Source organism: Mustela putorius, unplaced genomic scaffold, assembly GCF_011764305.1.
Source record: "Mustela putorius furo isolate JIRA1106 unplaced genomic scaffold, ASM1176430v1.1 tig00000095_pilon_pilon_pilon, whole genome shotgun sequence".
NCBI lineage: Eukaryota > Metazoa > Chordata > Mammalia > Carnivora > Mustelidae > Mustela > Mustela putorius.
Window position 1 is genome coordinate 11,699,103 of NW_025421280.1, and position 27,444 is coordinate 11,726,546.

Sequence of the window (27,444 nt, forward strand, 5' to 3'; positions counted from 1 at the left end):
ATAAATATATATGTAAATCTATGAAAATAGCTTCACACTCTGGGGAGGCAGAATGAGGAGAAGCAGTCAACAGATTTAAGCTTTAGCTGCAATGTTCTAAGAAAAAAATATACTCATATATGAAATGCAGTTTTTTTTCACTGAAAAAAAAAAAAATGCCAGGGGAGTCTACCCCAGGAGTAAATGACCCCTTGCTTCTGGCCCATTATCTCTATTAGAAACAGAGGATATCCTTCTAAGAAGGCACATGCCCAGGGAACACAAAGACGAGGTTTAGGCATTCCCAAAGCACAGTGCCAGCCACAGGGCCCACTCACCAGGATCCCTGGGACACCTTTGGTCTGACACATTTGTGGCTTCTAGCCTCATCTCGTATTCCTAACTCCTCAAGGTCTTGCCTAGATTCCCTAAGACCATAGGACTCTTGCTCTAGCCCAGCCTGAAGTGGCCATTTTCAATAACTTTGATCCAATAACTGAACCTGACCACACCTCCCATATTCTTCTTTCATTTTCTAGGCTGGGTTTAGGCATTGTCTCTCCACCTATCTATCCATCCTTCAACCCTTTACTAAGCAGCCAGCAGTTCCCAGCATGCTAAACACATGGCCATGGGCAAGGCCTACCTAATCGCACAGACCTCTCTACTGGCCTGGGTGACCCACACTTCCCCCAATCATCCCAGCAATCACTTGACTTCTCAAGTCCAGAATGACCTTGAACTAGCAAAAGCCAAGATGCAGAAGAGCTGCTGTCAAACTCCACCGCCTTCTCTTATCAGCTTTATAATTGGGGGCAAATTTTTCTCCCTGGGAGAAATCTCCCTGAGGATGGACACAGTATTTTAGAAAGAGTTATGTTAGCAGACCCCTACTTCATCGGGCTGTGATATAGATTAATACATGCATAGCTCTAAGCTCAAGACCCAGAACGTATCACTTGGCAAGTGGTAGTTTCATTAATAACATGGTGTCAGAGTGGGAAAGTTGGCAACCTTTTTCTTTAAGCGACCATGTAGTATGGGCACCAAGGTCATACAGTGCTTTGCTGTTGGTAAAAAACTGAGTGTAGCTGTGTTCCAATAAAACTTTATTTGTGGACCTCAAATACAAATGACATGATTCTCACCTGTGGTGAGTGGTAATCTTTAAGCTTTTTAACAATTTCATAAGGTAAAACATTCTTTTTTCTTAAATGATTTTATTTATTAGAGAGAGAAAGAGAGTGCGCTCGCACAAACGGGGGAGGGGCAGAGGGAAAGAGAGAGCATGTCCAACAGGCTCCACTCCCAGCACAGAGCCCGACACAGGGCTCAATCTCACAACCCGAGCTCATGACCTGAGCCGAAATCAAGAGTGAAATTCCTAATAGACTGAGCCACGCAGGTGCTCCACAATGTCAAACATTCGTAAGCTCACAGGACCATACAGAAACAGGCAGTAGGGTCACATTTGGTCCCAGGCTATGGTTTGCAGACCCCTGTGTCAAGAGGAAATCCTATAACCTACAGAAACCAACGAATCCCAACTTAACATGCAACAAATTTTTCGCTCTATGGAGAGCCCACTGCAGCTGCTGTTTGCAAGAGCTTCCAGCATTGGGCTATCTGAAGAAAAACAACAGAGTATCTATGCATTCATATACATGTACATTTATGACAACTTGTGTGTATATATATGAATATGTACATAAATATCCATTTATCCCTCATAATTTGTATTTGGGAATGTTTTATGATACATAACATCAGTATAATAGTACCTGTTTGCTATGGAATGAATTCTGTTCCCCAAAATTCATATATTGAAGGCCTGAGCCACAATGTGATAGTACTTGGAGGTGGAGCGTTTGGTGACGTAATTAGGTTGTGAATCTCTATGATGGGATGAGTGCCCTCATGAGAAGAAACAAAAGACAGCTCTCTCACATGTGTGCTGTCTCTCTTTCTCTGCCATGTTCACAGAGCAAGAAGATGGCCATCTGCCAGCCAGGAAGAGAATCCTCATCAAGAACCAAAACACCCAGCACACCTTGATCTTGGACTTCCTAGCTTCTAGAACTATGAGGATGAATTTCTGTTGTTTAAGCCCCATGGTCTGTGACATTTTGTTAAGGCAGCCCAAGCTGACTAATATAATCTATAATTTAGAGAAATATGTATATGAGGAGTAAATGTTCAAAACTTTCTACCCTCAGTAAGGGGTATCAGATCAAAAAATGCTGAGGCATGAAGTGGGGGTTGGGGAGAGAAGAGCTGAGGCAAGTTCTACATTTTTCTTCTCAGAAACAGGGTACCAGCTGCAATAAAGACCAAATCATAAAAAGAATCTAATCATGAGTAAACATCACACAAATTCAGGGAGATTTCACAAAATAAGTGGCCTATACTCTTCAAAGGGCAAGCTCATGAAACACAAAGGAAGTCTGAAATTTGAGAAGACTATAACCCCAAGCAATGGGAAATAAAGTGTCTGGATCCTGAATCAGGAAAAATCAGGAAAAAGTTTGGGGGAAGGGGGCACCAAAACCTTAAAATGTGTTGTTTGCCTATAAAGGACATTAGTGGGATAATAGACTAAATTTGAGTGAGGTCAATAGATTAGATAACAGAACAGTCTCTATGTTAATTTTTTGTTGTTGATGGTTGTGTCATGCCTATATAAAATCAAGATGGTGTCTGATGTCACCACAGGACCTGAATTTCTGCTCTGGGTTAAGAAAAAAAGAAGCAAAACACTCCCCATTCCCCCTAGCAGCGACCCTTTCAGTGGCCTAGTCACAAGCAACCTCTACCCTTGGCACACACCAAGGGTCACAGGACTGGAAGCAGGAGGGCATACCTGGGTACACATATACCTGGACAGAGACCTAGCAAGGTTGATACTCAACCCTGCAAAAGTGATACTCAACCCTACAAATAAGGATTAAACAGGAGTAGAAAAAGGTTGCCCATTCTTCCCTTGATGCCCTGTCTTCTCATATCAACACTAGTGAAAGAATCCAAGTAGATCTTATCCAGGAAAAGAAGATACCCCACCCCTGTCCCCCACCTTCCACCAAGACAAATGTCAAATGGAGATAGCGAGATGATCTCACAACCTCTCCCATCCTAGTGTTCTCTGCTTGCTGATTCTGGCCTCATCACCATGGCCAGTTCCTTCCTGGGAAGCCAGCCTCTCTGAGAAGTAGCCACTTTTTAATGCTGTTGGCCCTGCAGACAAGATGATGTTAAAAATTGTTGAATCAGGGGCGCCTGGGTGGCTCAGTGGGTTAAGGCCTCTGCCTTCAGCTCAGGTCATGATCCCAGGGTTCTGGGATCCAGCCCCACATTGGGCTCTCTGCTCAGCAGGAAGCCTGCTTCCTCCTCTCTCTCTCTGCCTGCTTCTCTGCCTACTTGTGATCTCTGTCTGTCAAATAAATGAATAAAATCTTAAAAAAAAAAACAAAACTGTTGAATCATATGAACAGACAGAACAGCGCAGTATTAGTTTCCTATCCATGAGCTGCGGCAATAGCAGGTGACAAGATCTAAAACCATCCCCAACGCCCCAGCACTGAGAAGGTGCTCCCTGGTTGCCATACCATCTTTATACACCACGGTCTGATCCCAAAACCCTGACATGAAAATGACCTGCTAATTGGGTCCCCCGTGCACCCATCATAAATAGATATTACAACTGGCAGGGTAATTAGCAAGCTTCTGCTGCCAAGACAACCACCCTCCTTCCCCCACCAATGAAGAAGCTGTCCTCCCCGACCTTGACCTTAAGTTTCAAATCCTAAGTATTTTCAGATGGAGAGGTCTGCTCACTCAGAGGAATCTACCACCTAGTGAAAGTAATTAAAGAGGCAGTTAATTCCAAATCTGTATTAGCAAAGCATAACATAAATAAATAAATAAAAAGGAAGTAAATTCTGCAAAAAGCAAGCCATATTAATAATTTTTCCTTTGTCTCAACTACCCAGAAAATGCATGCTAGGAATCAAAAGCCCAGGAAGGGTCTCAATTCTCATTATCTGTGATTACGGATTTAAGGGTCCTACAAGCAGGTAGCAGTATCTGGCACTTGGTAGGTCCCTAGCAAATGACACAGGTTTGGGAGAAAAAAAGGTCTCCCAAGAGTTTTCTATCACTGACCAAAGGAAATCTTGGATCACCTTTCCTCTCCTGAGAATTAACCTTTACGATGAAAAAAAAAAAAGTTTTAATCTTTCACGATGATTCTAATACTGCTTTAAAAAAAAAAAAAGTTCCAACAACCCACCAAAAGGCCACAGACCAACAACTTAATGATCAGTCATTAGATATGACTGGGTGTTGGGGTTACAGATGATATTCTCCTCTATGTGCTTTTGTGAATTCCCCTATTTTCTACAATGAACATTTGTCACACTTCAATAGAAAACATTAGGGAGATTAAAGTAACACCCCCCTTCAAACACAAAGAGCAGTCTCCAAACTCCAGTGGTGCAGGAAATCAGCTGGGGGTCTTGCTGCAGAGCAAATCCCTGCTCCCTCAGTCTGAGAGAGGGCTGAGGTCCTGCATTTCCAACAAGCTCTCCTGGGATCGCTAGACAAACCCAGTGGTGCTTTGATGGCCAAGGATCTACGAAACAAAAAGGCAACTCAGATGCCAACGATCCCAGTTGTAGAAAGAGGAGGATGACAACATGGCAGACCTCTATCAAAGCAGGGCAGCATCAGCAACATCTTACAGTGAAAAATTAATCCATTTGGGGCCACAGCCAGGAGAGGAAAGTGACACAAAACAAAACAAAACAAAACTGAACTCTACTTGAAGGTACGGTGCTCTGTTGGAAGCGTGTGTCTTCATAGTTAAAAATGAAATGAAATTGCTTCTTATTGATTTTAATTTAGGTTGGGACATTTGTTGTCCAATAATGCCAGCAGAGAAGACGGTGAGCAGGGACAAGATATGATAAGAGAGGGCTCTGGGGGCCATCAGCCACTCTGCTGACCTCTGGTCTACACGGTAGTTACAGCATGACAGACAGGGCGAGGTGTGGGGCCAAGTACACATCCAGACTCACAGCGCCGCACTCATCTCAGCCTCCAGGGCCTCTTACCATTAAGGACTCTTTTTATTATTTTTTTTTAAATTCTGCCTCTAAATGTTGTTCAATTAAGTTTTACTCGTTTCCTTACAGATCCTTCGGATTCTCATTTACAAATAAAATCAAGGGAAGCAGTTAAGGCTCAGTGTTATCAGCATGTCTCCTTGAGAGAAGCTGTCCCTAGCACCAAAATAAAACGCCTCGAATTCTTGGAGATAAAAAGCTCAAAATGAATGAGCTCAAAAAACCAAGCAGAGGAATGAAACCATTATTAAAGGACTATTGCAGGCAGGTAGGGGAGAGCATTCCTGTCCTTCTCAATACACCTGGTTACCAACCCCTTTATGTATTTCCTGCTGATACCGGTGCCCTTTGATTGAAAAGGACCAAAATCAACTCTTGGTTAACATAGGCAAAAAAAAGAATGTACTGAAAGCATTTGAGACATCTCAAAGAATCCAATCAACAGCCAAACAGCCCAGCTTCTCAAAGGGCAAGGATCAGAGCAGCTCTGGGAATTCAGACAGCAGGAAGGAAGAGAGATGTCAGTCTTCTTGTGTCACTTGACTTAATCCTCCAACTCCAGGAAGAAAACTTATGACCATGACCAGCCTCACCTGGGTTTTGTGCCACCCTAAAACAGGGATGGATAGAGCCCCCTGAGCAGCCTAAAGTACCGAGGGATCGATACCCCAGGAGTAGCAAGGATGCTAAGAGCAGAAAAGGGTGAAGAGACGCTGGGCAGGCAAAATCAAGAGTGCTCTAATAATAATGACCACAGCCATGTGCATGCAGGGGAAAGGGCCTTACTTACGTTCTCATTTAACTCTAACATCAACTTTGTGTGACGGTGTCCGTTATCCCATCTTATGAATAAGGAAACTGGGGAGTAAGGACACCAAGATAGCCCATGACAAACTGAGAAAACACAACAGTCTCTGTACAAGGCCACTGTGAGAAAATCTCTCCCTGCACAATTTTTACAGACCGAATGCCCCAGCCGGGCAGTCAGGGGACAGCCAATGTGTCCGACGTTGGCTCCCAGGCCTGTCAAATCACTGCAGGGTCCATCTGCAAGCAGACAGTCACTCGTGGCTTTATGCCATGAGGAAGCAGGATCCCAGGATGTCCCAGGATGGCATGACTCTGCTCTTGGAATACACCCATTCACCCCGGAGTCAACCCACCTGAACAGGATTCATTCCTGTCCCTGCTCACTAGCTCCCCCTCCTTCACATGCACATATACATATCAGCCAGCCTTTCTCAGGTTTAGAGAGAACCTCTTCCCAGGAAGGTATCCTTCTCATCTATCTATTGCTCCTGAACACTTAGAGACTGAATCACTATTTCACCATTTTATCACGTCTTCAGCCCCAAAGAGCTAGGCAAACTGTTTTATGGGCCTTTACCATAGTTCCCCAATTCACACACATTTTTAGAACCCCCAAAACATGAAGCAAAGTGCTACACACACAGGCATTTCCACTACTATTGGATTGGAATCATCCCCTTCCTTGCCATCGTGCACAAGAGGATACCCTCCCTTTGTAGGTAAAACCACGACATCCCACCGCACAGCTCAGACATTCATTTCGGTCTCTAGATCAGAAATAGTCAAGTCCAGAAGTCAACAGCCTCACCCAGCAGGGAACCTGGTCATCCTTCATTTCCAGGCATCTCAAGAGACACAAGAGAGTATGGTTAAATTCAACACTGTTTCCACTCTGGTCGAACGTAGACAAAGGCTCCCTGGGTTCAAATTCCACTGCCTTCTAGCTGTGTGAACTACCCTGGCTAACCCGTTCCAGTTCTTGTCCTCTCCAAGTTCTCCCCCACCCCCCCCCCCCCCCCACCCCCCCACCCCCCCGCTCCAGGAAGCAGTATCTACCTCAAGAGCCATGCCAAGATAAGAAATAATGTATTGAAAACAACTTTTCACTTTGGCCACTCATGTTGCTATCCTTGTAATCTGTATCATTTATATACTATATAAACACATCTCTATTTATTTATATATTTAGCATTCCTGGCCAAAAAAAAAAAAATAACTAAGGATCTAGCAACTGCCAAGATGAAGCAGCCGCTCTAGGTTCTTCCATTTACTCCTTGCCCCTCTTGGCTACTGCTCTCCCCTCTCACGTTCTCACCCTCAAATTGGTGAGCACAAATCTAACATCAGAGCCGACAAAAAAGCCCCATCGCCATGTGCAGGCTGCACTCCCAATGGCTCAAACACAGAGTTTGGGAACAGAGGGAAAACAATACTACAAACCCTTCCTGTTAAAACAAAGGCTTCAGTTACAGGGAGAAAGACATCGGATTTGACCTTGCTTCTCACCCTTGAGCTTTCAGGCTTGCCATCTGATTAGCTAGTGCCTGTAACTAATTAACAGGTGTGGCAAGAAAGAAAGAAGAAAACAAACCTTGGCAACTTTCTCCCAGGGAATTGATGGCTTTAGATTTGCAACCGCTCCTCCAGGAAAGAAGGAACACAGAGAACTGAATGAGTTGGGTTCATTATTCAGAGAGTGTCCACGTACCTATTCTGCCTTTAGAAGTATCCACCACCAAGTCAGTAAAGTTAAAAATGCATCCTCAATGACCTGGATGCTTTCCTGGCTACAGATGATGCCAAAAATATTAACAAAAATACCTGAGTGGACTGAGCTCCAAAACCTCAAAGTCAGAAGGAGAACGTCTGCTGGTTATGCTCTGAGACTAGATAGCAAGAAAGGAAACACAAATATTTTTCCTCCATCAAAGACATTACTTCTCTGAACAACTCAGAAACCTCCAGAAACCTGTACAAATCACACAGTACCTTGCAAACATGCCTTCTGCTGATGAAAGGCATAATTATATCCTGTTCTCCAAGGTAATTTACCAAGAGCTCCTGAAAGGTTTCTATAGCCAAAAGAAAATAATAATCTTTAAGTTCTTTGACTTTATTCAGGGCCACAGGAATAAAACACACTTACCCAGTAAGGCTTTCTTCCTTATTTTTATTAACATACGTATCATTTACTGAGCTTAAAATGCATTCTAGCATTCCATCAATGTTAGTCAGAAGTCAGAAAACACAAAGACTTGACCCTATATTATGTGCTCCTACATTGGCCAAGTACGGAAGAATGAAGACATCTGTCCAAGTTAGCCTTCCATCCTCGCTCACCTGGCCTTCTGCCTTTTCAGAATGAACCCAGAGTTCAACCCTGTGAGTGCAATTCACAAGAAGTACAAAGCCAATTATCTATTAATAGAAGCCTGTGTTGTTAGGAAAGATTTCTGGCTGTGGAGTCAGAGACTTGGACCCCCACCTTCGAAGGTATCTGATGCTGGGCAAGTTTCTTAACAAAGCAAAATTTCTATTTGCATACCTGAGAAATACAAGGATTTCGAATAGAGTGTATCTGGCCCCCCAGCAAGGATGGCCCATTTGCTCATAGCAGGTGCTCAAGCAGGAGAGGTTAATGTTAGCCGTGACACACTATAAAAACACCTGGACAAGGAGGAATAGCCACATTTCTGGATACCCTCACTCTCCCCTGCAGGAAAGGCTTGGGAGGTAGGTGTTCTTCCTAGAAATCAGGGCTTAGAGCAGAAAACACTACTCAGGAGTATAAAACACCCAGACCTAGTCAAAGGCCAGGAGGGAGGAGAGGGACTAGCAGCACATACAAGAGATCACAGGAAACCTAAAAAGGGAGGTGGCCTGATTAACTTGGCAACAGAAACACTGAACTTTCTGTGTGGCCAGAAAGGCCAAGAGGAGCATTTTCCCTTACGAGTCACTCTGAAATCTGGCTCTGCCGAAGAGAACAAGAAAGTCCTCGGAGAACTCCTTTTCTTCCATTTCCCATGTGGCCACGCACGGCTGCTCTCACCACTCCTCCCCTGAGGTTCCGGGCCTGACGACCCGCCAGGGTTCCTTCAACACCCTAACTTGGAAGTCCTCAACATCCTTGTGTCTCCCTCAGAAAAGCACTTAAACAAGGAAAAGCCAGATTCTTCTCACCTGCACCAAACAAAGGGCATGTGCCCGCCCTGTCAGGCCTTGCCTGAGAAGGCAGCATTCCCTACCAGAACCCGAAAAACAATTAAATAAGGGTGAGTCGTCCTAGCCAACTAGCCACTTCCTTCCAGCATCGGCCACCCCTGCCCAAGTTTTCAACCTACACATGCTAACACACTAACACAAGGGCCAGCGCTAGAAACCCTTCTAGAAACCCTAGAAACCCTTCTAGGTGGACCTGAGCTGTCCAACAAAAGCGTGTTCATGTCTCCCATTTTCTCCATCTCCCACTTCATAATCAAGCAGCAGGTTGGCAAGTTCAGAATATTTATTCTGCTTGGAAGGGCCTCCTATTTTCATATTCTGTTGGAGGAAGAAACCAAACATCTTAAGAGACGGATGGACAACTCGACACTCCACAGATGGCCCCGCACCATCTCACCGAATCCACAGCTGTGTTAACACCTGGACCAATGCTGATAATTGGGAGTCCAGCGCCTGGGATCAGTATTATCTTGGCTACTAACTAGAGAGGGGAACTTGGGCCTCAATAAAACCAGATACTAAGGAGAAAAAAAGCAAGGGCCCACGGTGCTGTGTGACAGCACCTCCTCCCACCAGAGAGGAGGGGACAGGTACTGGCATGGATTAGCACTCTTTAAGATTTTATTTATTTATTTGACAGACAATCACAAGCAAGCAGCCAGGCAGGCAGAGAGAGGAGGAAGCAGGTTCCCCACTGAGCAGAGAGCCCGAGACAGGGCTTGGTCCCAGGACCCTGAGATCATGACCTGAGCTGAAGGCAGAGGCTTTAACCCACTGAGCTACCCAGGCACCCAGAATTAGAGCACTCTTGACCATGAGATTCACAAGCTGCTTGCAAGTCAGAAGATCTCCAAGGCCCGTTCTGCCTTTTAAATGGCTGAGCGTGAGCTCCTTCACAACGCTCACGGTCTTCCACACTGTCCCGGATGTCCAAGGCAGCAGAGGCTGGCATTTTAAAAGCATGCAAGTCGGCTTTGCAACCCTCCACAGATCCCACAATACATCACCAATTGGAACCAGAAGAGGAAGAAATCAAAGCCAGGAGCTCAGCCAAATGTCCCCTCTGGAGCTAGTAAAATAACAATAAATGCCATGATTTTCAAATGCTTACTATTTGCTGGGGCCTGTGTCAATTGCCCTGCACGGCTTTCCTCATTTAGTCCTCCAACAACCTCACAGAGCAGGGACTGTTAGCCCATTTTACAGATGGACAGACAAGCCCACACAGCTAAGTGACCTCAACTCTCTACCCTGATACCCAGACCAGTGCCTGCTAGGGACAGCGCCCTCCAGGAGGCAAGCCCTTTCCCCAGTGACAGAAGTCTGCTGGCCCTGTGTGTTCAAGAGATGCGGAAGAGGAAGAGAGGTGATTGTCGCATGGGGCTCCAGCTGGGAAATACTCTTCCGGAAGGTGAGATAAGGCTGGAAAGAGCACTCTAGACCTGTGCTACCAGATAAAACGAAAATACAAGCCAGGAACGGGAGGCACATACGTAATTTTAAGTTTTATGGTAGTCACATCGCAGGAAACAGTAAAAAGAAACAGGCGATATAAATTTTAATAATATATTCCACTTAACCCAATATATTGAAAATATTATCATTTCAATAGACAATCGATGTAAAATTTTAATGAGCTATTTTACATTCTCTTTCCATCTGTCTGAAACCCAGTGTGCATTTTATACTTAAAGCACATCTCAGGGGCACCTGGGTGGCTCAGTCGGTTAAACGTCTGCCTTCAGTTCAGGTCATGATCGCAGAGTCCTGAGATGGAGCCCCACATCGGGCTCCCTGCTCAGCAAGGAGTCTGCTTCTCCTTCTCCCTCTCCTGGCCCTCCCCTTACTAGTCCACTCACTCTCTCTCTCTCTCTCAAATAAATAAAATCTTAAAAAAAAAAAAAAAGCACATCTTAATTCAGATAAGCCCCATTTTGGGTGTTCAATAGTTGTATGTGCCCAGTGGCTACTACACTACACAGAGGGGCCTTTAGGGGGAAAAATTCACATTTAAGGAACAAATACGGGGTTACTTGACGTCATCCAAGTACTTGGTGTATTACCAAATACCAAAAAGTTATCGGATTTCAGCTTCACAGAAGAATTCCTTTCGCCTTTTATCCCGGTTCTCCAATTTCGGTAGCAAAAATAACACTAATCAGGGGACCACTCAAATTTTGAGAAACAAGCTACCTAAAGGTAACAATGAATTTATTCAGAGTAAACACAAGACACTTTATACCAGATATAAACAACAGGGGGAAAGAATCCATTTAGTCAGTCACACTTTTAAAGACTGCTGTCACCAAGCCCATACTTAACACTTACTTAAATAGCTAAGAATTCAGAAAGGTGTCACTTTGGAATACAAACAGTCCTACAGGAGCCTTAATCTGATGCAAAACCTCTGGGCTTTGAAGAAAGGAAAAATAAGCAACTAATTTCAAGTTCCTAAACCTGCATTAGTAAAGCTTACCAATTAGAATATGATGTAACTAACCACCATCAAGAGACTGGATTTTTTTTCCCCCTGAATAAATGAACGTGAGTCAAATATGAGCCAAAATCAATGTCATGGATCAGGAAACCTTTGCACATGATACCTGATATTGATACCTGCTCTTTCAGGTCAATTTCAAAACAGCTCCATGGCTTAAAAACTGCCCTATAGCAGCAAGAATATAAATGCCCCTTGTAAATGCTTTTCCTCATGCTATTTTCTAAGGCAGGCTAAATGTCTCAGAATAGCAGAGTGATGGCACCCAAATCCTGTCCCGGGCCAACTCCTGACAAAGAATTTCAAGACCCAGTTCTGGTGTTAGCAGGAAAGAGCTCTGTGATCAATAAGCAGTGTCTGTCAAGGCTAGGGCAATGAGGCTAGGGCATTCACTTCAAATGCCAATCTCCAATCCCTGTGTAGGAAAACTGCAAAATAACACTGGGGCAAGTGGGAAGAAAAACACATAGGAACATACACATGCTACAAACGTTCATGGACTATTTCCTTCTGTGTGTACCCAAGGGGTAGGACGGGCCCAGTAACGGATACATGTACATCGTACCCACACAGATAATTTCAGTAATGAGATACCAAGGGTAACTGTAAACCTGTTCCTTCAAGCTGTGGGTCAGCGACAGTGTGTGTGTGTGTGGGGGGGGGTGTGCAGGGCAAATGGAAACCTAATAACCATCTTTGGTAAATCTCTGTCAATAGAAAATGTTCCTGAGTAGCACAGGCACCTTAATTTATCCACTACCTACTCTGTTAGCAGCGAAGGAACATGACACCGTGTAGAAAGCCAAGTTCACAATCGGACTCGGCCGTTTCATTAACTGTGGGATCTCCCCTCTCGCTGAGTGCCAGCGCTCCCATCTCTTCATGGGGCTGCAGGGCATTAACTGACAGCCTATCTCTGCAAGCATTTCTTATACATTTTATTAAAAACAGCTAGGCAGAAGCGCCTCAAGTCGTGATCTCAGGGTCCTGGGATCAAGCTCCGCATCGGGCTCTCTGCTCTGCTCAGCGGGGAGCCTGCTTCCCCCTCTCTCTCTGCCTGCTTCTCTGCCTACTTGTCATCTCTCTCTCTCTCTCTGTCAAATAAATAAAAAGTAAATAAATAAAAAATAAAATAAAATCTTTAAAAAAATAAAAAATAAAATAAAAACATCCGGGCACCATGTATAATGCCTTGTGTTCCTAATGCTTTCCTGGTGCTTCACACTCACAGTCTCACTGCATCATCAAAAGGACTCTAGAAGGTTGAAACTCTTATTTTACAGATAAGAAAACTCATTGAAGTCACTGGCCCAGGTAAGTAAAGCTAGGATTTGCTAAGTTGGGCCGGTTACTTAAGTTGATGAACAGACCTGAGCAATTTGAAAACCATGAGCTTGCCAGTGGCCTGTTTTACCAGAATCCACCTGTCTCAAGACTCATTTCCTCAAAATTGTTAAAGATCCTGAGGCACGTTAAGCATTATCTCTGCAGGGGCACCCTGGTGGCTCAGACAGTTAGGCATCTGCCTTCAGCTCGGGTCATGATCTCCAGGTTTTGGAATCGAGCCCCATGTCAGGCTTCTGGCCGATGGGAAGTCTGCTTCTCCCTCTGCCTCTCCCCTCCTTGTGCTTTCTTTCTCTCTCAAATCAATTAAAAAAAAAAAAAACAAAACTATTTCTGCAGACTCCTTTGTTTCTGTGGTCAGAGTGCTTACCATTTCCCCCTACATTCTCCAGAAATCAAGTTAAACCTCCACTTGGCATTGGAGTGAAGGCAGAAAACTCAAGAACCAGCAGCCCCCTTTCCTTCAGTTACTGGGAAGCTTCTCCTTTAAAAAGCACATCCTAAAACAGGGTTCCGAAAGAACTCTAATGCCAGAGGTTACCTACCCTCTATCACACGAAATAATTACAGCAGCTTCTGCACCAGCTATCCAGTCAAGAAAACAAAGGGCTGATCTCTCACACTGTCAGGTGATCGTCCTTACCCTCCACCAGTCCTCTCCACACGTTTTAGCAGAGAAAATGACTAGTTTTAAAAGAATGTGCTAGAATGGCGGGAAGAAGAAAAAAACAGGTGGACATCGACCAGCAATGTGTTCTAGAAGGCTGAGGTTCTGTCTAAGCACATTTGGAATCACCATGCCGTACCAGCAAGTACGCACCAGTGAGTACGTGTCTCATCATGGCCAGTCAGCAAGGTGGTCAACCCCATGCTTGTAAAGCGAGCAAAAATGGTGGATTCAGGCAAGCCCTTTTCCTAGACCAACCTGCCCAAAGCCATTACCAGGCAACAGATCAACATTCATCTTCAGGCGCTATGGTCAGTTCCAGCAAGCTCTGCTGCCCTCTAGATACCTCATGTCACTATAACTAGAACAACCAAAGCAGGAATGAGAAAGCCCACTGCTCTGGAATCAACCCTTTAAGCCCAGGGTACTACGGATGGAAATGAACACCAGTTCATGGAATGTAGCCTAAGTTACTCCACAGAGAAGGAAAAAAATTTTTAAAAGTTTGTAATCATCAAAACATAACCCTACTGCCCCTTAAGACATTTGAGTCTAATTAGAATATATTGTTTCCAGCAAAGGATACCTCAGTGGCCAGCAATAGAAAGTGAAAATTCAGCTTCTCTCTCTTTAAAAGATGGGACTTCAAAGACCATGACAGTATATACACCCTGAATTCTCTTAAGGAAGAGATAGCCTATGTCTAATGAGGATGCCAGCTACCAATGTGACATTTCTGGAAACCACACACAATGCTATCAACGTCTTGTAAAACGTGCTCTGAAGTGTTTTAGGGAGCATTCATTCTACCAGTGTTCAAATACGACTACCACCACCTAGATACTGAAGGCAGAGCAGGTGGAAGGAGGAATGACATCCTGGTCTCAAAGACAGAGCAGTCTACTTAGGCTCTGAATCCTACATGGGGAATACATGTGAATATACCATATATCAGAATGGCCACTTAAGGAAATGTGCTAGAAGGAGAGCAAAGGAATTAAATCCTCCATCTGTCTACGCCAAAAGCTGGCCACTTTACTTCATTCAAAGTTCAGGTTTTCCTATGCTACGGTTGTAAAAAATGAAGATGGGCTATTTCTATCATATATTAATCTATGCATGCGTATCATGTGCAAAAAAAATTATGGCTCAGGGATGTTATGTGAAAAAAATAAGATATTTGACAAGGAACTCACTAAACTGACTGCACTATTAATGGACTCAGATCTTTCTACATTGGCCACTACCCTCTTTTACCACCTCTACCTTCCACCCCCATCATCCTCTTCCTGTACAGCTGGGTAACAAGAAAGTGACCAAGAGAGTTAGTTCTTAAATCAAATGATACATTTTTCAAAACAACTTTTTTTTAAGTTGACTAAGCCAACAGCAATTTCGATCAGCAAGGAAAGTCACCATATTACTGTAAAATACCCAAGTAGCAGGCCATTTATAGAGCAAAAATAAAAAGGACACAACCAGCAGAGCTGCACTCCAGCTTTCATGGGCCAGACTGATAGGAACAAAGTCACTCCATCAGCCAGGGATGGTCTTCCTTGCAGTACCACATACACAACCCATCCACACTTACACACAACCAATCCAGAGAATACAAAACCTCAAACAAGCAGCAACAAAAAAAAAAAACCTTCCCTCGAGCAGAGACTTAGAGATCTCCTACATGCACATGGCAAACACCTCCAGGGACCGGCCGAGTATTGTAAATAATCTCTACAGGCCAGGTGAGCGTCCCATCTCAAGGGGCAGGCACTACTGAATGCAAGCTTACTGTTGTTGCCAAGCAAGGGCACAGGCCCTAGGCTGCAATACCTTCCCATTCTTCAGGAGTAACCCAGACTTCTATGGGAAGCCACTAGGAGGAGAGGAGCTATGGTCACCACTGTCCCCACCCCCCAGTGCCCAGAACAGTGCCTGGCACACTTAAGTTTTCAGGATACACTTGTTGAAGGCAGGAATGCAAAATGCCCCAAGTTTCTATTTCATTTTTTAAATTTTCAACACACTACAGCCAAACCAGTATGGCCAGATGCCACCTGCAGAACTCCAGATAACACAAATGACTGTCCTGTCTCCATTTCTGTTTTCCAGAGCAAGATCCAGAACTAGCTTTCCATTCTCTTTTTAGACAAAGAACCCTACCCCTCACCCCAATCACAAATCACGTTCATTTTAAAGGCCCTACATAACTTGAATGGCATGAACAAGCCTCCATTTTTTTTTTTTTTAACCTGGACTCCTGGAGAAATAAGATTTAATGTTTAAAAACAAAAAATAGCTTACAGGCATTCCATTAACCAAGATCTACTCACCACCTTGTTTGCTACTCCCTCGGGATAGTCTGTCGCAAGGTCAGAAACATAATCAAAGGGTTCATGGACAGAGCCTTAGGAAGCAAGCTCTCAGAGGAAAGTTAACGAGAAGTACACCTCAGACACCATAATGTAATATGCAGTGAGCACCGGACTCGCATACTGTGGAAAAGTTTCAACCTCCCAAACTGTGCAGCCCGGCATCGACGATCCCTAAAATTCTAGAAGAATCTCAAAAGCCATTTAGTTAAGCGTGTGAGGGAGAAAAAAACAAAACAAAACAAAGAAACAGAGGGTGTTGCCTAGATCCCACAGCTGGCCTGGCTGACTGCCAAGGCTGGTTCTAAACTGCAGAAGAAAAATCCAGAACCCAAACCATCTCCTGTCCCCAGGTACAAGTCCCTCGGACCTTTTCCGGCAGTCAAAAAATGACACAGCCAGTCAGCTGAGCTCCAGGGCCTCCAGCCCACACTTAAATGATATATGGGCGAATAATCATACCACCATGTTAGCAGATCACCCTCTTTGATGCTCCAAACAGAAGATCTCAAATGACAGATTACACTGGATCACTCGAAGAGGAATCAAAAAAAAAAAAAACTTACCGCCAACAAACTCACTCTGTCCACAGCTATTATCACCTTATTGAGAAGCTAAAGTAATTTGCTGAAAGGTCATCTCTTCAATGAAACCAAATAAAGTCCGATACTAATTGCATCATTTCCTTATTTATGTGTGGCAAATACAGGAAGACACCTTCACTGCAGTGTAGATGGTCCTCGCTTATATGAGGAAAGGAGGAGGGCGAAATACACCAGGCTGGGTCTGGCTCCTCATTGGCCTTCCCCTGGAATTTGGAAAAACAGTTTTCAAACAAACAACAACCAGTCTGAAATTCAAAATTACCCTGAAAGACGATTAGTGAGATTTATATTACCCATCCCCCACTTACTACAGGGTGACACCTTGGACCAGCGACAGCTTCACTCAGCTCTATCCTACAAGCAGAGATATTCAGTTTCTACTTCCAGGTAGATCAAACGTACATAAAAAGCTTAGGCACAGGGACACCTGGACTGCTAGGTCCGTTAAGTGTCTGCCTTCAGCTCAGGTTAAGATTTCAGGGTTCTAGGATCTAGTCCCACATCAGGCTCCCTCAGTGGGGAGTCTGCTTCTCCCTATGCCTATCCCCCTGCTCATGCTCTCTCCCTCTCCCTCTTTCTCCCAAATAAAGAAATAAATAAAATCTTAAAAAAACACACACACACACACACACACACACACGCACTTAGGCACAGTGCCTAGATAATGGCAAGCACTTGGTGAGGTGAGCTAGTACAACCACTGTTCCCATTATATAGATTAAAACACTGAGGCCCATTTGCCCAAGGTAACACTACTGTAATAAAACAAAGAATTTCAACCTGGGCCTCTAGGGTCCTACAACGGTTCCTGAAGAAGAGGTATATATATGTCAGCCTCAGGGACCACCAATACCACTCAACCCCCTTTCCACAAGTTGTTGGGTAATTCACCCAAGGCAGCCCAACTACCCAGTGCCACAGCCAAGAAGAGCACTGCTAGCTCTCAGCCTCTACACTTATGGAATGGAAACACTTCAGGAAAAGTGATTTAAAAAAAAAAAAGAAGAAGAAGAGAAAACATTTATAAATAACAACTGCTTTGTAAATAAATCCTTTTGACAAATGCATGACTAACTTCACTCTTGGAAAAGTCAAATGACATTTCCTCACTAGTGTGGCCTATGTTTTCGTATTTGGTAAATTGTTTATGGCTGTGTCCTCTATCCAAACTATTCCAAATTGATGCATTTATCTGATTGAAGTGTACTGTGGAGTTTACAAGGCTGCAGTGGGGTGAGAATTCAACTACCTCTTGGATTCATGCAACCAGTGTGGATTCCTCAAAAGTACACCCAATGCAATATCAATCGACAAACCTGTTTTGCTCTCCTGGTTAGAAAAATACTATCGTAGACCCAAAAATAAAACCAGTCGTCCTATTTTCTTACATGGAAGTGTTACATATTCCATGAACTATGCTTTCATTTCTTCTTTTTTAGTTGCTAGATTTTAACAGCCAACTGTGTCACTTTGCCACAGCCCCAAAATAGCTAAGTCGAGTGGTTGAAAATCGCATTTTGTTGTCTGGCCAGGAAACCATCATGCTGATTTCAGTTTGCAAAAAATTGATTCGAGGGCAGAAGCGAGGCGCGGTTGGGGCTCTCTCCTGCAAGCTCTCTGCAGGTCTGAAGCCACGGAGGGCTGGAGACAGGGACATGGCTGTGTCCAAGGGCCATACAAGTACAAAATAATACCCAAGTGGTACGGTTTGCTTCCCATCAGCAGCATGAAATTAAAAGCCAGAAATGACAGTAACAGGCAGATGCACCCTCCTGGGTTACAACACAGTCAGGAAGGCCTGAGAAGAATCGGCATCCCAGGGTGCACGACCAAGCAGCTCTTCTTTCTACAATGGATAGCACCACGCACAGCTCCTGGAGATTCACGCAGCACCTTTTAAACCTGTGGAAAACATTTTTCCCATTTAAAGTTGGGGACGTGGCGACCCTCCTTTGGAATGTGAGTGAGAAGATCTCTCGGACTTCACTGAGGCTTTCTCACTTTTTTAAACCTCAAAATCTAACCATTTCACTATTTTTACATGGGATATCCTCTTGCTAGTCTAACTTCTTGTCCTAAAAAAAGCTAAGCCAGTTCCAAACCCATGGTCAAATTTATGTAAATACTTTTTAAATGTTTTTGTTTTTACATACGGTTGTCATTTTCGGTTCTAGTCTCCTCTTCCCATACACTCCTCTTCCAATCTCTTTAGTACACATAAAATAAAAATGGCTCATATACTGAGCACTCACTGTTTACCATGCAAAGTTCTCAGTCCTTTAGCACACGCATTCTCGCTCAAGCCACACAAAGACCTCAGGAGTCAGGGTCCTACTGCTGTGCCATTTCACAGAGAGAGAGAGAAAAAAGACGGCACAGAGAGGTTAAGTAACTTGTCTAAGGCAGCACAGCTAGTAATGGAATAGGCAAGCTGGCTGCGAGACCACATTCTTACATACTTCAATATACCCAGTACAACTCTCCACAGCCACCTGGTTTAAAAACAGAAACAGAAAATATTAAGTTCCAGGCTCCAACAAGACTTCTCCCTGCTATATGCTGACACACCAGTACATGGACCCTTAAGAAAACCAAAGTTCTCCCTCAATGTGAAAGCTGCCTCCCACCCCCAGTACAGCAGGACCATCACCCAATTCAGCTAGAGGGCCTTCGAAAAAAGAAGCCAGGCACATCCCCAGTCTGGTCAGCTGTCATTCCTCCATGGAGCCCTAAAAGCACTTTTAACACTGTTTTTGCAAAGAAGCCTATCAAGCACTATATTCATAAAATCTTTGAGTCCTGGCAAACCATCTCACATAGGTTATCTATTTTTTTTTTTCTGTCAAACACCAGAGATTCTGCTAGAAACGATACCAGGTAAAAGGGCCCCTCCAATCCCAGATGTCTCTACAGAAGCAGACAATGGCACAGGGAGCCCTCTAGCTACTTCAGGCAATCTTACACAGCTATCTCTTAAAAACCTCCCCAACCCCTTCAGAATGGGAGCAAGCCACAAAAGTATCTATTGTAGATTTCAATCACCAGACTTTCCTCAAAATGAAATTCACCTGCATTACTTCCAGATTTGCTTTTTTTAAAGAGACATTAACAACTCGGAGGTATGGGAACTTGGAGACAGAGGAATTGTAAGAAAAACAGGAAGAGGTAAACAAGGACTTTTAGAACACATTTATTTCCTTTTTGGAGTGTTGTTGTTGGGGGGGGTTGTTTTGTTTGTTTGTTTGTTTGTGTTTGGTTAGGATTCCTTATAAACACAAACTCGCCCCACAGGCCCCCAAGAGTCAAAACAAAGATACAGATAACCGTTTACCTTACAAATGTGCCTCTGATCTTTTAAGTGCACAAAACATTGTCATAGTCCTGTGTTTAGTTCTTTACACGGAAGTGGTCACTCCCATTTCTCAGGCAGAGAGCCCAAAGTACCTGATCTTTTAATCATGTGCAAATATTTAGTGAGGCCCTAATTAATGGGTGCCCAAGCAACGTCATTCTGGGACAAACTCCACAAGCAACTCCCACTGCCTGTGGGGGGCAGGCTCTTCTCAAGCAATTATTTCTTTCCACGAAGCTCTACACAGTACTTACTAGCTTTGCCTACAATAAGCTCTGGTGGGAGCTGGGCACACTTCCTTGGCCTCCTTCATATTATTAATACACAGGCCTTTCATTCTCCACACATACAGCCAAAAATGTAGTTTCAGTGATTACCACTTATTGCCTGAGTGTGGTCAAACCTGTACCAGAGCACATCAAGGGCTTATTGGGAAGGGAAGTGGGTAGAGAATCAAGAATTTCTGAGATAACTTCAGATAACTTCAGAAGTTGTGCTTTATGAAAGGTAATTTCATGGAAGATGTCCCCCAGGATGAAAATGTCAATCATCATTTTTCTTAATCTTGCAATTCAGAATGCACACCCATCTTAAAATCTTTACTTGCTTAGAAATACCACTGCATAGTCCTGAGTCCTATGCAAGTAAAATGTTGAATGGAATTTCAGATTAAAAAAATATAGGGGCGCCTGGGTGGCTCAGTGGGTTAAAGCCCGGAGTCCTGGGATGGAGTCCCGAATCCTGGCTCTCTGCTCAGCAGGGAGCCTGCTTACCCCTCTCCCCCAATCCCCCGGCCTGCCTCTCTGCCTACTTGTAATCTCCGTCTGTCAAATAAATAAAATCTTTAAAAAAGAAAAAAATATATTTATTTATTTATTTATTTATTTATTTATTTTTACCATAAAAGAAAAGAGGTAAAGCAACAAAGCATTAGCAACACTTGCTGTCTTGACCTAAGTTAAGCTAATGTTAAGTGTCCAGACTGTCCTTTTGGTTAAGAAGTTTCCAGAAAAACAAGGAAGGGAGTACGGTGGTAGGAGGGGGGTCCTCAGTAACAACGGCTATGGGGCATTTATAATGATCTTACAGGAATGGCAAGAAAGTCCGTTCCAACTGGTGCATCAGTATTTTACTGATTATACTACATTAACTTGGGAGTTTTTCAGAACACAAAAATGAACGTAAAAGGGGTTTGGTTTGGTTTTGCTATCCCTGCACTGCCTCACGAAAACGATATAATCTTTTACTTGGTGAAAACAAATCCTTACTTACGGGGAGAAGCCTCACTTTTGGAGACTTCTTTTTCTCCTTTCAGCCAACATTTCCTTAACCTTTCTCCCTCCAGCAACAGCAACTTCTCATTTCTAAAGAGCTCTATATGCCCATTTGGTATTGCAGTTCTAACTCCATCAACTCTGTAAGAGGGACGCTGTTTACACAGAAACATGAAAGACTATATTTATTCCACAACTGTGTCAGAGGGCCTGAGTTTCAAGACCCGACAAACAAAGATTCTTCATGTTGGAACAGGACATCTCAAGTCGGGATTAGGGAGTCGGGCGCCATGCATGATTTCTCACTACATCCCTAAAGACTAAGACTGCTGCTGACTTTCAAACATTACTTCCACATTTTTCTAAGAAGGCCATAAAGGATGTCCATCAGGAATAAGCATGTACATGCAAATGCGCCAAGAGACAGTGGAGAGAGAGATTCACCAGACATCAATCACGGATCCTCCGATTCTGACACATCCAAAGTACAGAGCAGAGCTTATCCATCTGAAGTGTTTCCAACGTCAGCCTCCTAGATGTAATGTAATTATGGTACAAACATATCAGAATCAAAGAGAACGGTTTCACTCTGAGGGCGGAAAGAGAGAAGAAATCAATAAAAAAAATTTTTTTTCTGTTTCTGCTGAATAGCTTACAAATGTAAAATCATAAAATGTTAACCCTCTCAAGTAGCATATTTTGTATCCTGGTGAAGGCACTTAGACTCTCTATGATTAGATACATATATATATGCCAAATGCTTAAATGAAGTATGCATAAGATTTGCTTTAAAATAATGAGGTGTTAGGGAGGGTGGTGGGTACAGAAAAGACTGAGTTCCTAATTGGGGTAACTGGGTAGGGATCCATTATATTTTCCTATTTTCATAAATCTTTCTATAGCAGTATTTTTTAAAAAGATGTAGAAAAAGAATGTACTATGCACTAAAATATATTTGATAGCACTTCTGCTCTGAAAAGTGGAAATACCACTTTAAACACTAACGGAGATGCTGGTCCCACACCTGCCATATACTGTACTGTTGTTGGGAGACTAAAAGCCACTGTTTCTGACCAGCTGGGGAAAGATCCATGGCAGGGCTGTTTCCAAAACCCTTCCAAATTACAGCTACCCTGTATCCTGAATACGAGCGGAGAACAAATCTAACTGGAAAGTTAGTCATTCTGAGAGGAAACAAAATAACAAGGGATTTGGGATAAGGCCTCACAAGGAGGACCCTAATCCAACACCACAGGCATCTTTGTCCGTTGTGGCAACCAGATAAAAGCTCCCAAGGTTACGGAGAGCAAGGGGGGGGGTCCCCAAAGCGAACGCGGGCCCCCACCGGGTTCCGAACCCGCCAGGAGCAGCAGCGCCCAGCGGAGGCCGCCTCCTCGCTCCAGGGCGCACCCGCAGCCCCGGAGCCTCGGAACCTGGCCGCGTGCGCCCCACCCCCGCTCCCACCGCGGCCCCACCGCACCCAGAAGGCAGAGCCGGACCAGTGGAGGTGGTAAGAGCCCCACCGGTGGCTCAGGGGCGCCCCCTGAGGTCCAGCGGCGTCGCGGCACCCTCAAAAAACGGAAAGCCGCCCTCTCCCACGGCTCTGACATTTTAACTTTGCCTGGTTCCAAAGGCTGCTTGCTGCACTCTCTCCAGAGGCACTTTTCCAAACCACAGCCCCTCTTCCCCGCGCCTCACACCATTGCCCCTTCCCTTTCCGACACCCTCAGGCTCCAAGGCGAGGGAATGTGCTATTTACCTCGCAGCGTGGGCACGAAAAGAAAATGTGGAAGATGAAAACTGTCCAAGACCCACGAAGGCGGCATCACTGGAGGTCCCATTTTGGATTTCAAGCTTCCTGAGACATCAGGAAAAAGAAAACCACGGCCAACCCACTGGCTGCATACCCGAGCTAAGGAGAACGCCAGACGTGAAATTAGAAATTCCTCTTATTTCGCAAGGCTGCTCTCCTGCTGACTCCCACTGCCCCCATTAAAAAGCATGACCCTTACAAAGCTCGACCCCACTGTGCACCTGAGCCCACTCAGCCGGCAAGCTCACGGCAAAGAAAGTCCAGAAGGAGCAGATGGAGAATACAAATACTGAGCAACAGTCTTTTAAGGGAGAGAGGGCATTTCTTAAGGGGAAATGTCCACACCGCGCCCAGCCCCGTGGAGGCAGGACCCTAGTAGGCAAACCGCAGGCCTCGGGGTTAGGGTGGACACACGTCCTCGCTAGCCATCCGAGCTGGGTTTCTGGGCAGTGGCAGGAGCTCCCTGCGGTTCCGGGGGCAGGAGGATGCGCAGAGAGGAAAGGGGGTGCCGTAGAAAAGACTGTGCTTTGCCTCTCTGCTCCTCGAGGCCACCCCTGTGCCTGCAAAAGGGACACTCGCTGCCACTCCCCAAGCAAGTCCCCCAGGGCAGCGAGAGTGCCCGCGCCCTGTTGCAGGGCGCACGATGTAGCTGGAGGACCCGCTGCACCAAAACCTTGCGCTCAGGCCGCTCGGGGACAAGTGGCTGTGACCAGAGAGATCAGAAACATCGGGGCACGTTTCTTTTTCCCTTCCTTCAGATAACACCCACCTCTAGGTAACCAAGAGCTAATGGATGAAAGGGCAGAGAAAACGGGGGTGGGGGGGGGTCTCTATCCTTAGGACAACGAGATTTTAAAAAATTAAAAAGCGAATCGCCCCCCTTCTTCCCACCCGTTCCCCGGCTAAGGCAGAGGACGTGGCCTCCACCCCCCGAGGATGGGGCCGGACAGACTCAAAGGAGCTCCGGGGTGCAGCTGTAGCGGGGGGGCTGGGGGGGGACGCCTGCATGAGAGGCGAGGGAGGCGGCTGGCCTCTGCCCTGCGGGAGGGGAGAGGAAAGAGGGTCGGCCAGTGGAGGGCTGGAAGTGGAGGGTCGCAGAGCCGCACACCGCTACGTGCGGTGATTTATTATCGTCACCAATGGCCAATACAGTTCCCGTCTTAACCCGGCCAGAAAGGAGCGGGTCTAGGTCGGCCAGCCGCGAACAGCCTCCAAAGAGGCAAAGATGAAGGTAGGCAGGGCGCGCGAGACAGGAAAAAATTCGCCCCGGCGCGAACAGCAACCCAATAGCCGACCACCCCCACCACCCCCCCGCGCCCCTACAGGAGCAACCCCGCGGAGCAGAGTTGCAGGGTAAAGGGGCCGCGCGGGCCGGGGCTGGGGAAGCCACGATCTCCCTAAACCGCCTGTTCCCAGCCCTCCCACCGCTCCCGGGCCCCGGCGCGGGTGAAGGCTGGCTCGCTCCAGCACTGAAGGGCAGCCCACGTCCCAGCCCCGAGCTGGGGTCGCCCCTCGCCCCGGACACAAGAACGCAGGCTGCTCTCAACATTCCCAGTCCTCCACGGTTAGCCTCCAGCTTCCATCCTCCTAACACCCTCCAAAGGGTCGGGAAGCAGCAAAGCAAGTCCCTCTCCTTCGGAGCTCCTTAAATCTTCTCGGGGGTGTGGGGCGCACCCTGGGCCCCCCAAACCCACAGAGGCATTCTCCCCTGGCCCCAGTCCCCTCAACGGCCCCAGAGGTCTAGCTCTCTCCAACAGTGACGGATCTGCAAAGCGAGCTTTTCTTCTTACTCGGGCTCCCCCAGACCCCCCCAAACCTGAGCGAGAGCAGACCCCTTACGGCCCCCGTCCCCTTTTCCCCGCCAGCTCCTTCCACCATCACCAACCATCAGCCTCCCTAAACGCTGCCAGAACCAGCGGAGCGGATCCCTCTCTCCTCCCCGTGTGCCCGGCCCCCCTTCACCCTCTCTGGGGTCCCCGGGACGGGCGCCCGAGCTCCGTGCCGCGGCGACAACTCCGCATCCCCCGCGCGCGCCGGCCAGGGCCGGGTCCCCTCAGCGGCCGGCACTCACCGGGGAAGCACACGACATAATGGAGCACGGAACTGGTGATTTTCAGGAACAAAATCCACCAACACGGTTCCAGTAACCTCCGCATGTCCGAAAACGCACATCGAAAAGAGGAAGGCAGGGGGGTAAACTTGTTGAATAAGTTCTTGTCTCCGTGTGAGCCTCCGCTAAGCCCTGGCTCTTCCCCTGTTCGCCCGCTCTACGGGCCCCCCGCGCTCCGCGGCCCGAGTCCCCCTGGAATCCGGGAAGCCGCCGAGCGCCCCCCGGAAAAATCTCAAAAAAGTGACCGGGAACGCGGAGCCACGCTGGGGACGATCCTCGGTGGAGATGGGCTGCTTTCCGTTCAAAAAAAGAGCAAGCCGAGCGAGCAGGGCGAGTAATCGGCGGGCGGCGACGATGCCCGGGGCCCGGGGCAGGCAGGGACCGCAGGCGGCAGCGGCGAGCAGCCGAAGATCCCCAACTTGAGTCGGCGGCGCAGCGCAGCCCGAGAGCCGGCGGGCGGCGGCGGGGCTGAGCGCGGCGCGGCGCGGCGTCTCCGGGCTTCAGGCAGGCAGCTCCTTCCAGGGCCCGGGGAAGGAAGGAGGCATGTTTGCGAGCGGGGAAGGGGAGGGGAGAGGCGGGGGGAGCGAAAAGCCCCCCAAAATAGAAACGGCCGGAGGAAACGCAGGAAAACACAAAGGATCTCACAGTGGCGCTGGGGTGAGGGCGCCTTCAGTCCATGCTCCTGAAAGTTGTGGCTCCAGCGCAGGCTGGGGAGGACCGAGGAGCGCGGGGCTGGAAACTGGCCATGCCTCCATACAGGAAGTAACATGTGAGCATGGATCCTGGCAGAGACTTTAAAGCCGGCGAGCGAGCGAGCAGGGGGCGCGCGGCGGCGGGCGCGGCGGCGCGCGAGGCGGCGCGCGAGCAGGGGCGCGCGGCGAGCACGGGGGCGCGCAGCCGGGGCTGCGGGCCACGAGAGCGCGCCCACCGCGCTCTTAAAGCAGCCGTGCTCGCCTCTCGCCTCGGAGGGGTTTCAAAGCCAGGTTCTCCCCGCGCACGGCCCGCGACACTGCGGGCTCGGCTGAGGCAGTTTGGGGAATGGAGACAGCTCCGGCCGGGTCTCGGGGAGAGGAAGGAAGGTGGTTGCCTTTTTGAGCTGGCGAGTGTTTGCCAGATTCCAGTTCTTCGAGCTCTTAAAGACGCCGAGCTTTGCGCGGGCTTGACAAGAGGTCTCCCCTCCGTCCGCGTTGCTCGCAGATCCCGGGCGTGTGGGGAGGGGGGCTTGCTTCGGGTCTAAGGAGAGTAGGGGAACGGCCGGCTCCTTTCCTTTTTTGGATGAGAGGGTTTCCTGTTCGTTTCCAGCGCTCCAGCAGAGCCGCAGCGGGGCGCGCCCTGCTCAGTCCCCGCTCGCGCCCCCAATCCGGCACATTCCCCCGCCAGGAAACAAAGCCGAGAGGCCTGTGCACTCGGGCTGCGTTGGGATTTTATTTATTTATTTATTTATTTTTCTTTGAGGCTTCCATTGGCCGAGTCGGCGGCTGGGGACGGGGCGTGTGGGGAGGGATATCGATCCTAGGCTTGCAAAATCCAGCCCTTCCGATCCCCACACCCTTTTTCCCCCTCGCTAAGACGGATCGGTGGCGGAGTTTTCCCAACTCGCTGCTCTGCGGGAGGAGGGAAGGTTCCCGCGCTCCGGCTGGGTGGTGGGGAGAGCGCAGGAAGTGTGCCTCTCACCCTTGGCTGGGTGAAAGCAGCGCCGCGGGGCAGGACCGATTTCCTGGCAGTTACCCGGGGAGCGGCTGCTTCTTTAGCAATCCGGGAGAGGCGTCCGGGGGAAATGGGAGGACTGGGCTTATCTGTAATGAGTTTTGTCCCTTGGCTCTCGGTGAGAAGATCTTTATCGTTTAGACTTCTAAGCGCCCTATTTTCTCTTATTAACGCGGGTGCTAAGAGTCGGGGAGGCGGGCTTTTGATTAAACATGTAATTGAGCCAAGGTAATTTGCCATTTGTAATTTTTGCCTAATTTTTCTGCCTCTGTTGAAAAGCCATTTTGACAAATGTTTTTAACGTGCCCCTGCTGTTTCATCCCACCACGCAGGGTCCTCCACCCACCCAAACATCCCAACCGGATGCTAGGTTTTCAAATAACGTACAGATGTTCCGAGATCCTCCTGCAAGATGTGATTAGGGAAGCAGTTTCACACCCACACTTCCAAAAGAAAAGCCTTTGAAAAGTTAAGTTTGGGATTACAAACTAATAAAAGCCAGGAAGTTCCTGGGGAGGGCCCGCGCTCTATCTTTAGCTGAACAGGGGTGAACACCCACCCTCAGTGTGGGT

At 46.9% G+C, this 27,444-nt stretch overlaps 1 protein-coding gene across 5 annotated transcripts in view; it reads right to left on the minus strand.

The window, feature by feature from the left end:
• PTPRG (protein tyrosine phosphatase receptor type G) overlaps positions 1 to 25,976 on the minus strand; it is a 698,698-nt gene extending 672,722 nt beyond the window's left edge. For 2 of the 5 annotated variants that reach the window (XM_004738287.3, XM_013052484.2), the window contains exon 1: positions 25,127 to 25,974. In XM_004738287.3, the coding sequence (XP_004738344.1) occupies positions 25,127 to 25,211 (85 nt within the window). In that variant the 5' untranslated portion in view covers positions 25,212 to 25,974. Of the gene's footprint in view, positions 1 to 25,126 lie in introns of all 5 variants that reach the window. The other 3 variants (XM_013052481.2, XM_013052475.2, XM_004738289.3) reach the window with 3 other exon arrangements.
• Between the last annotated feature and the right edge of the window lie 1,468 nt (positions 25,977 to 27,444).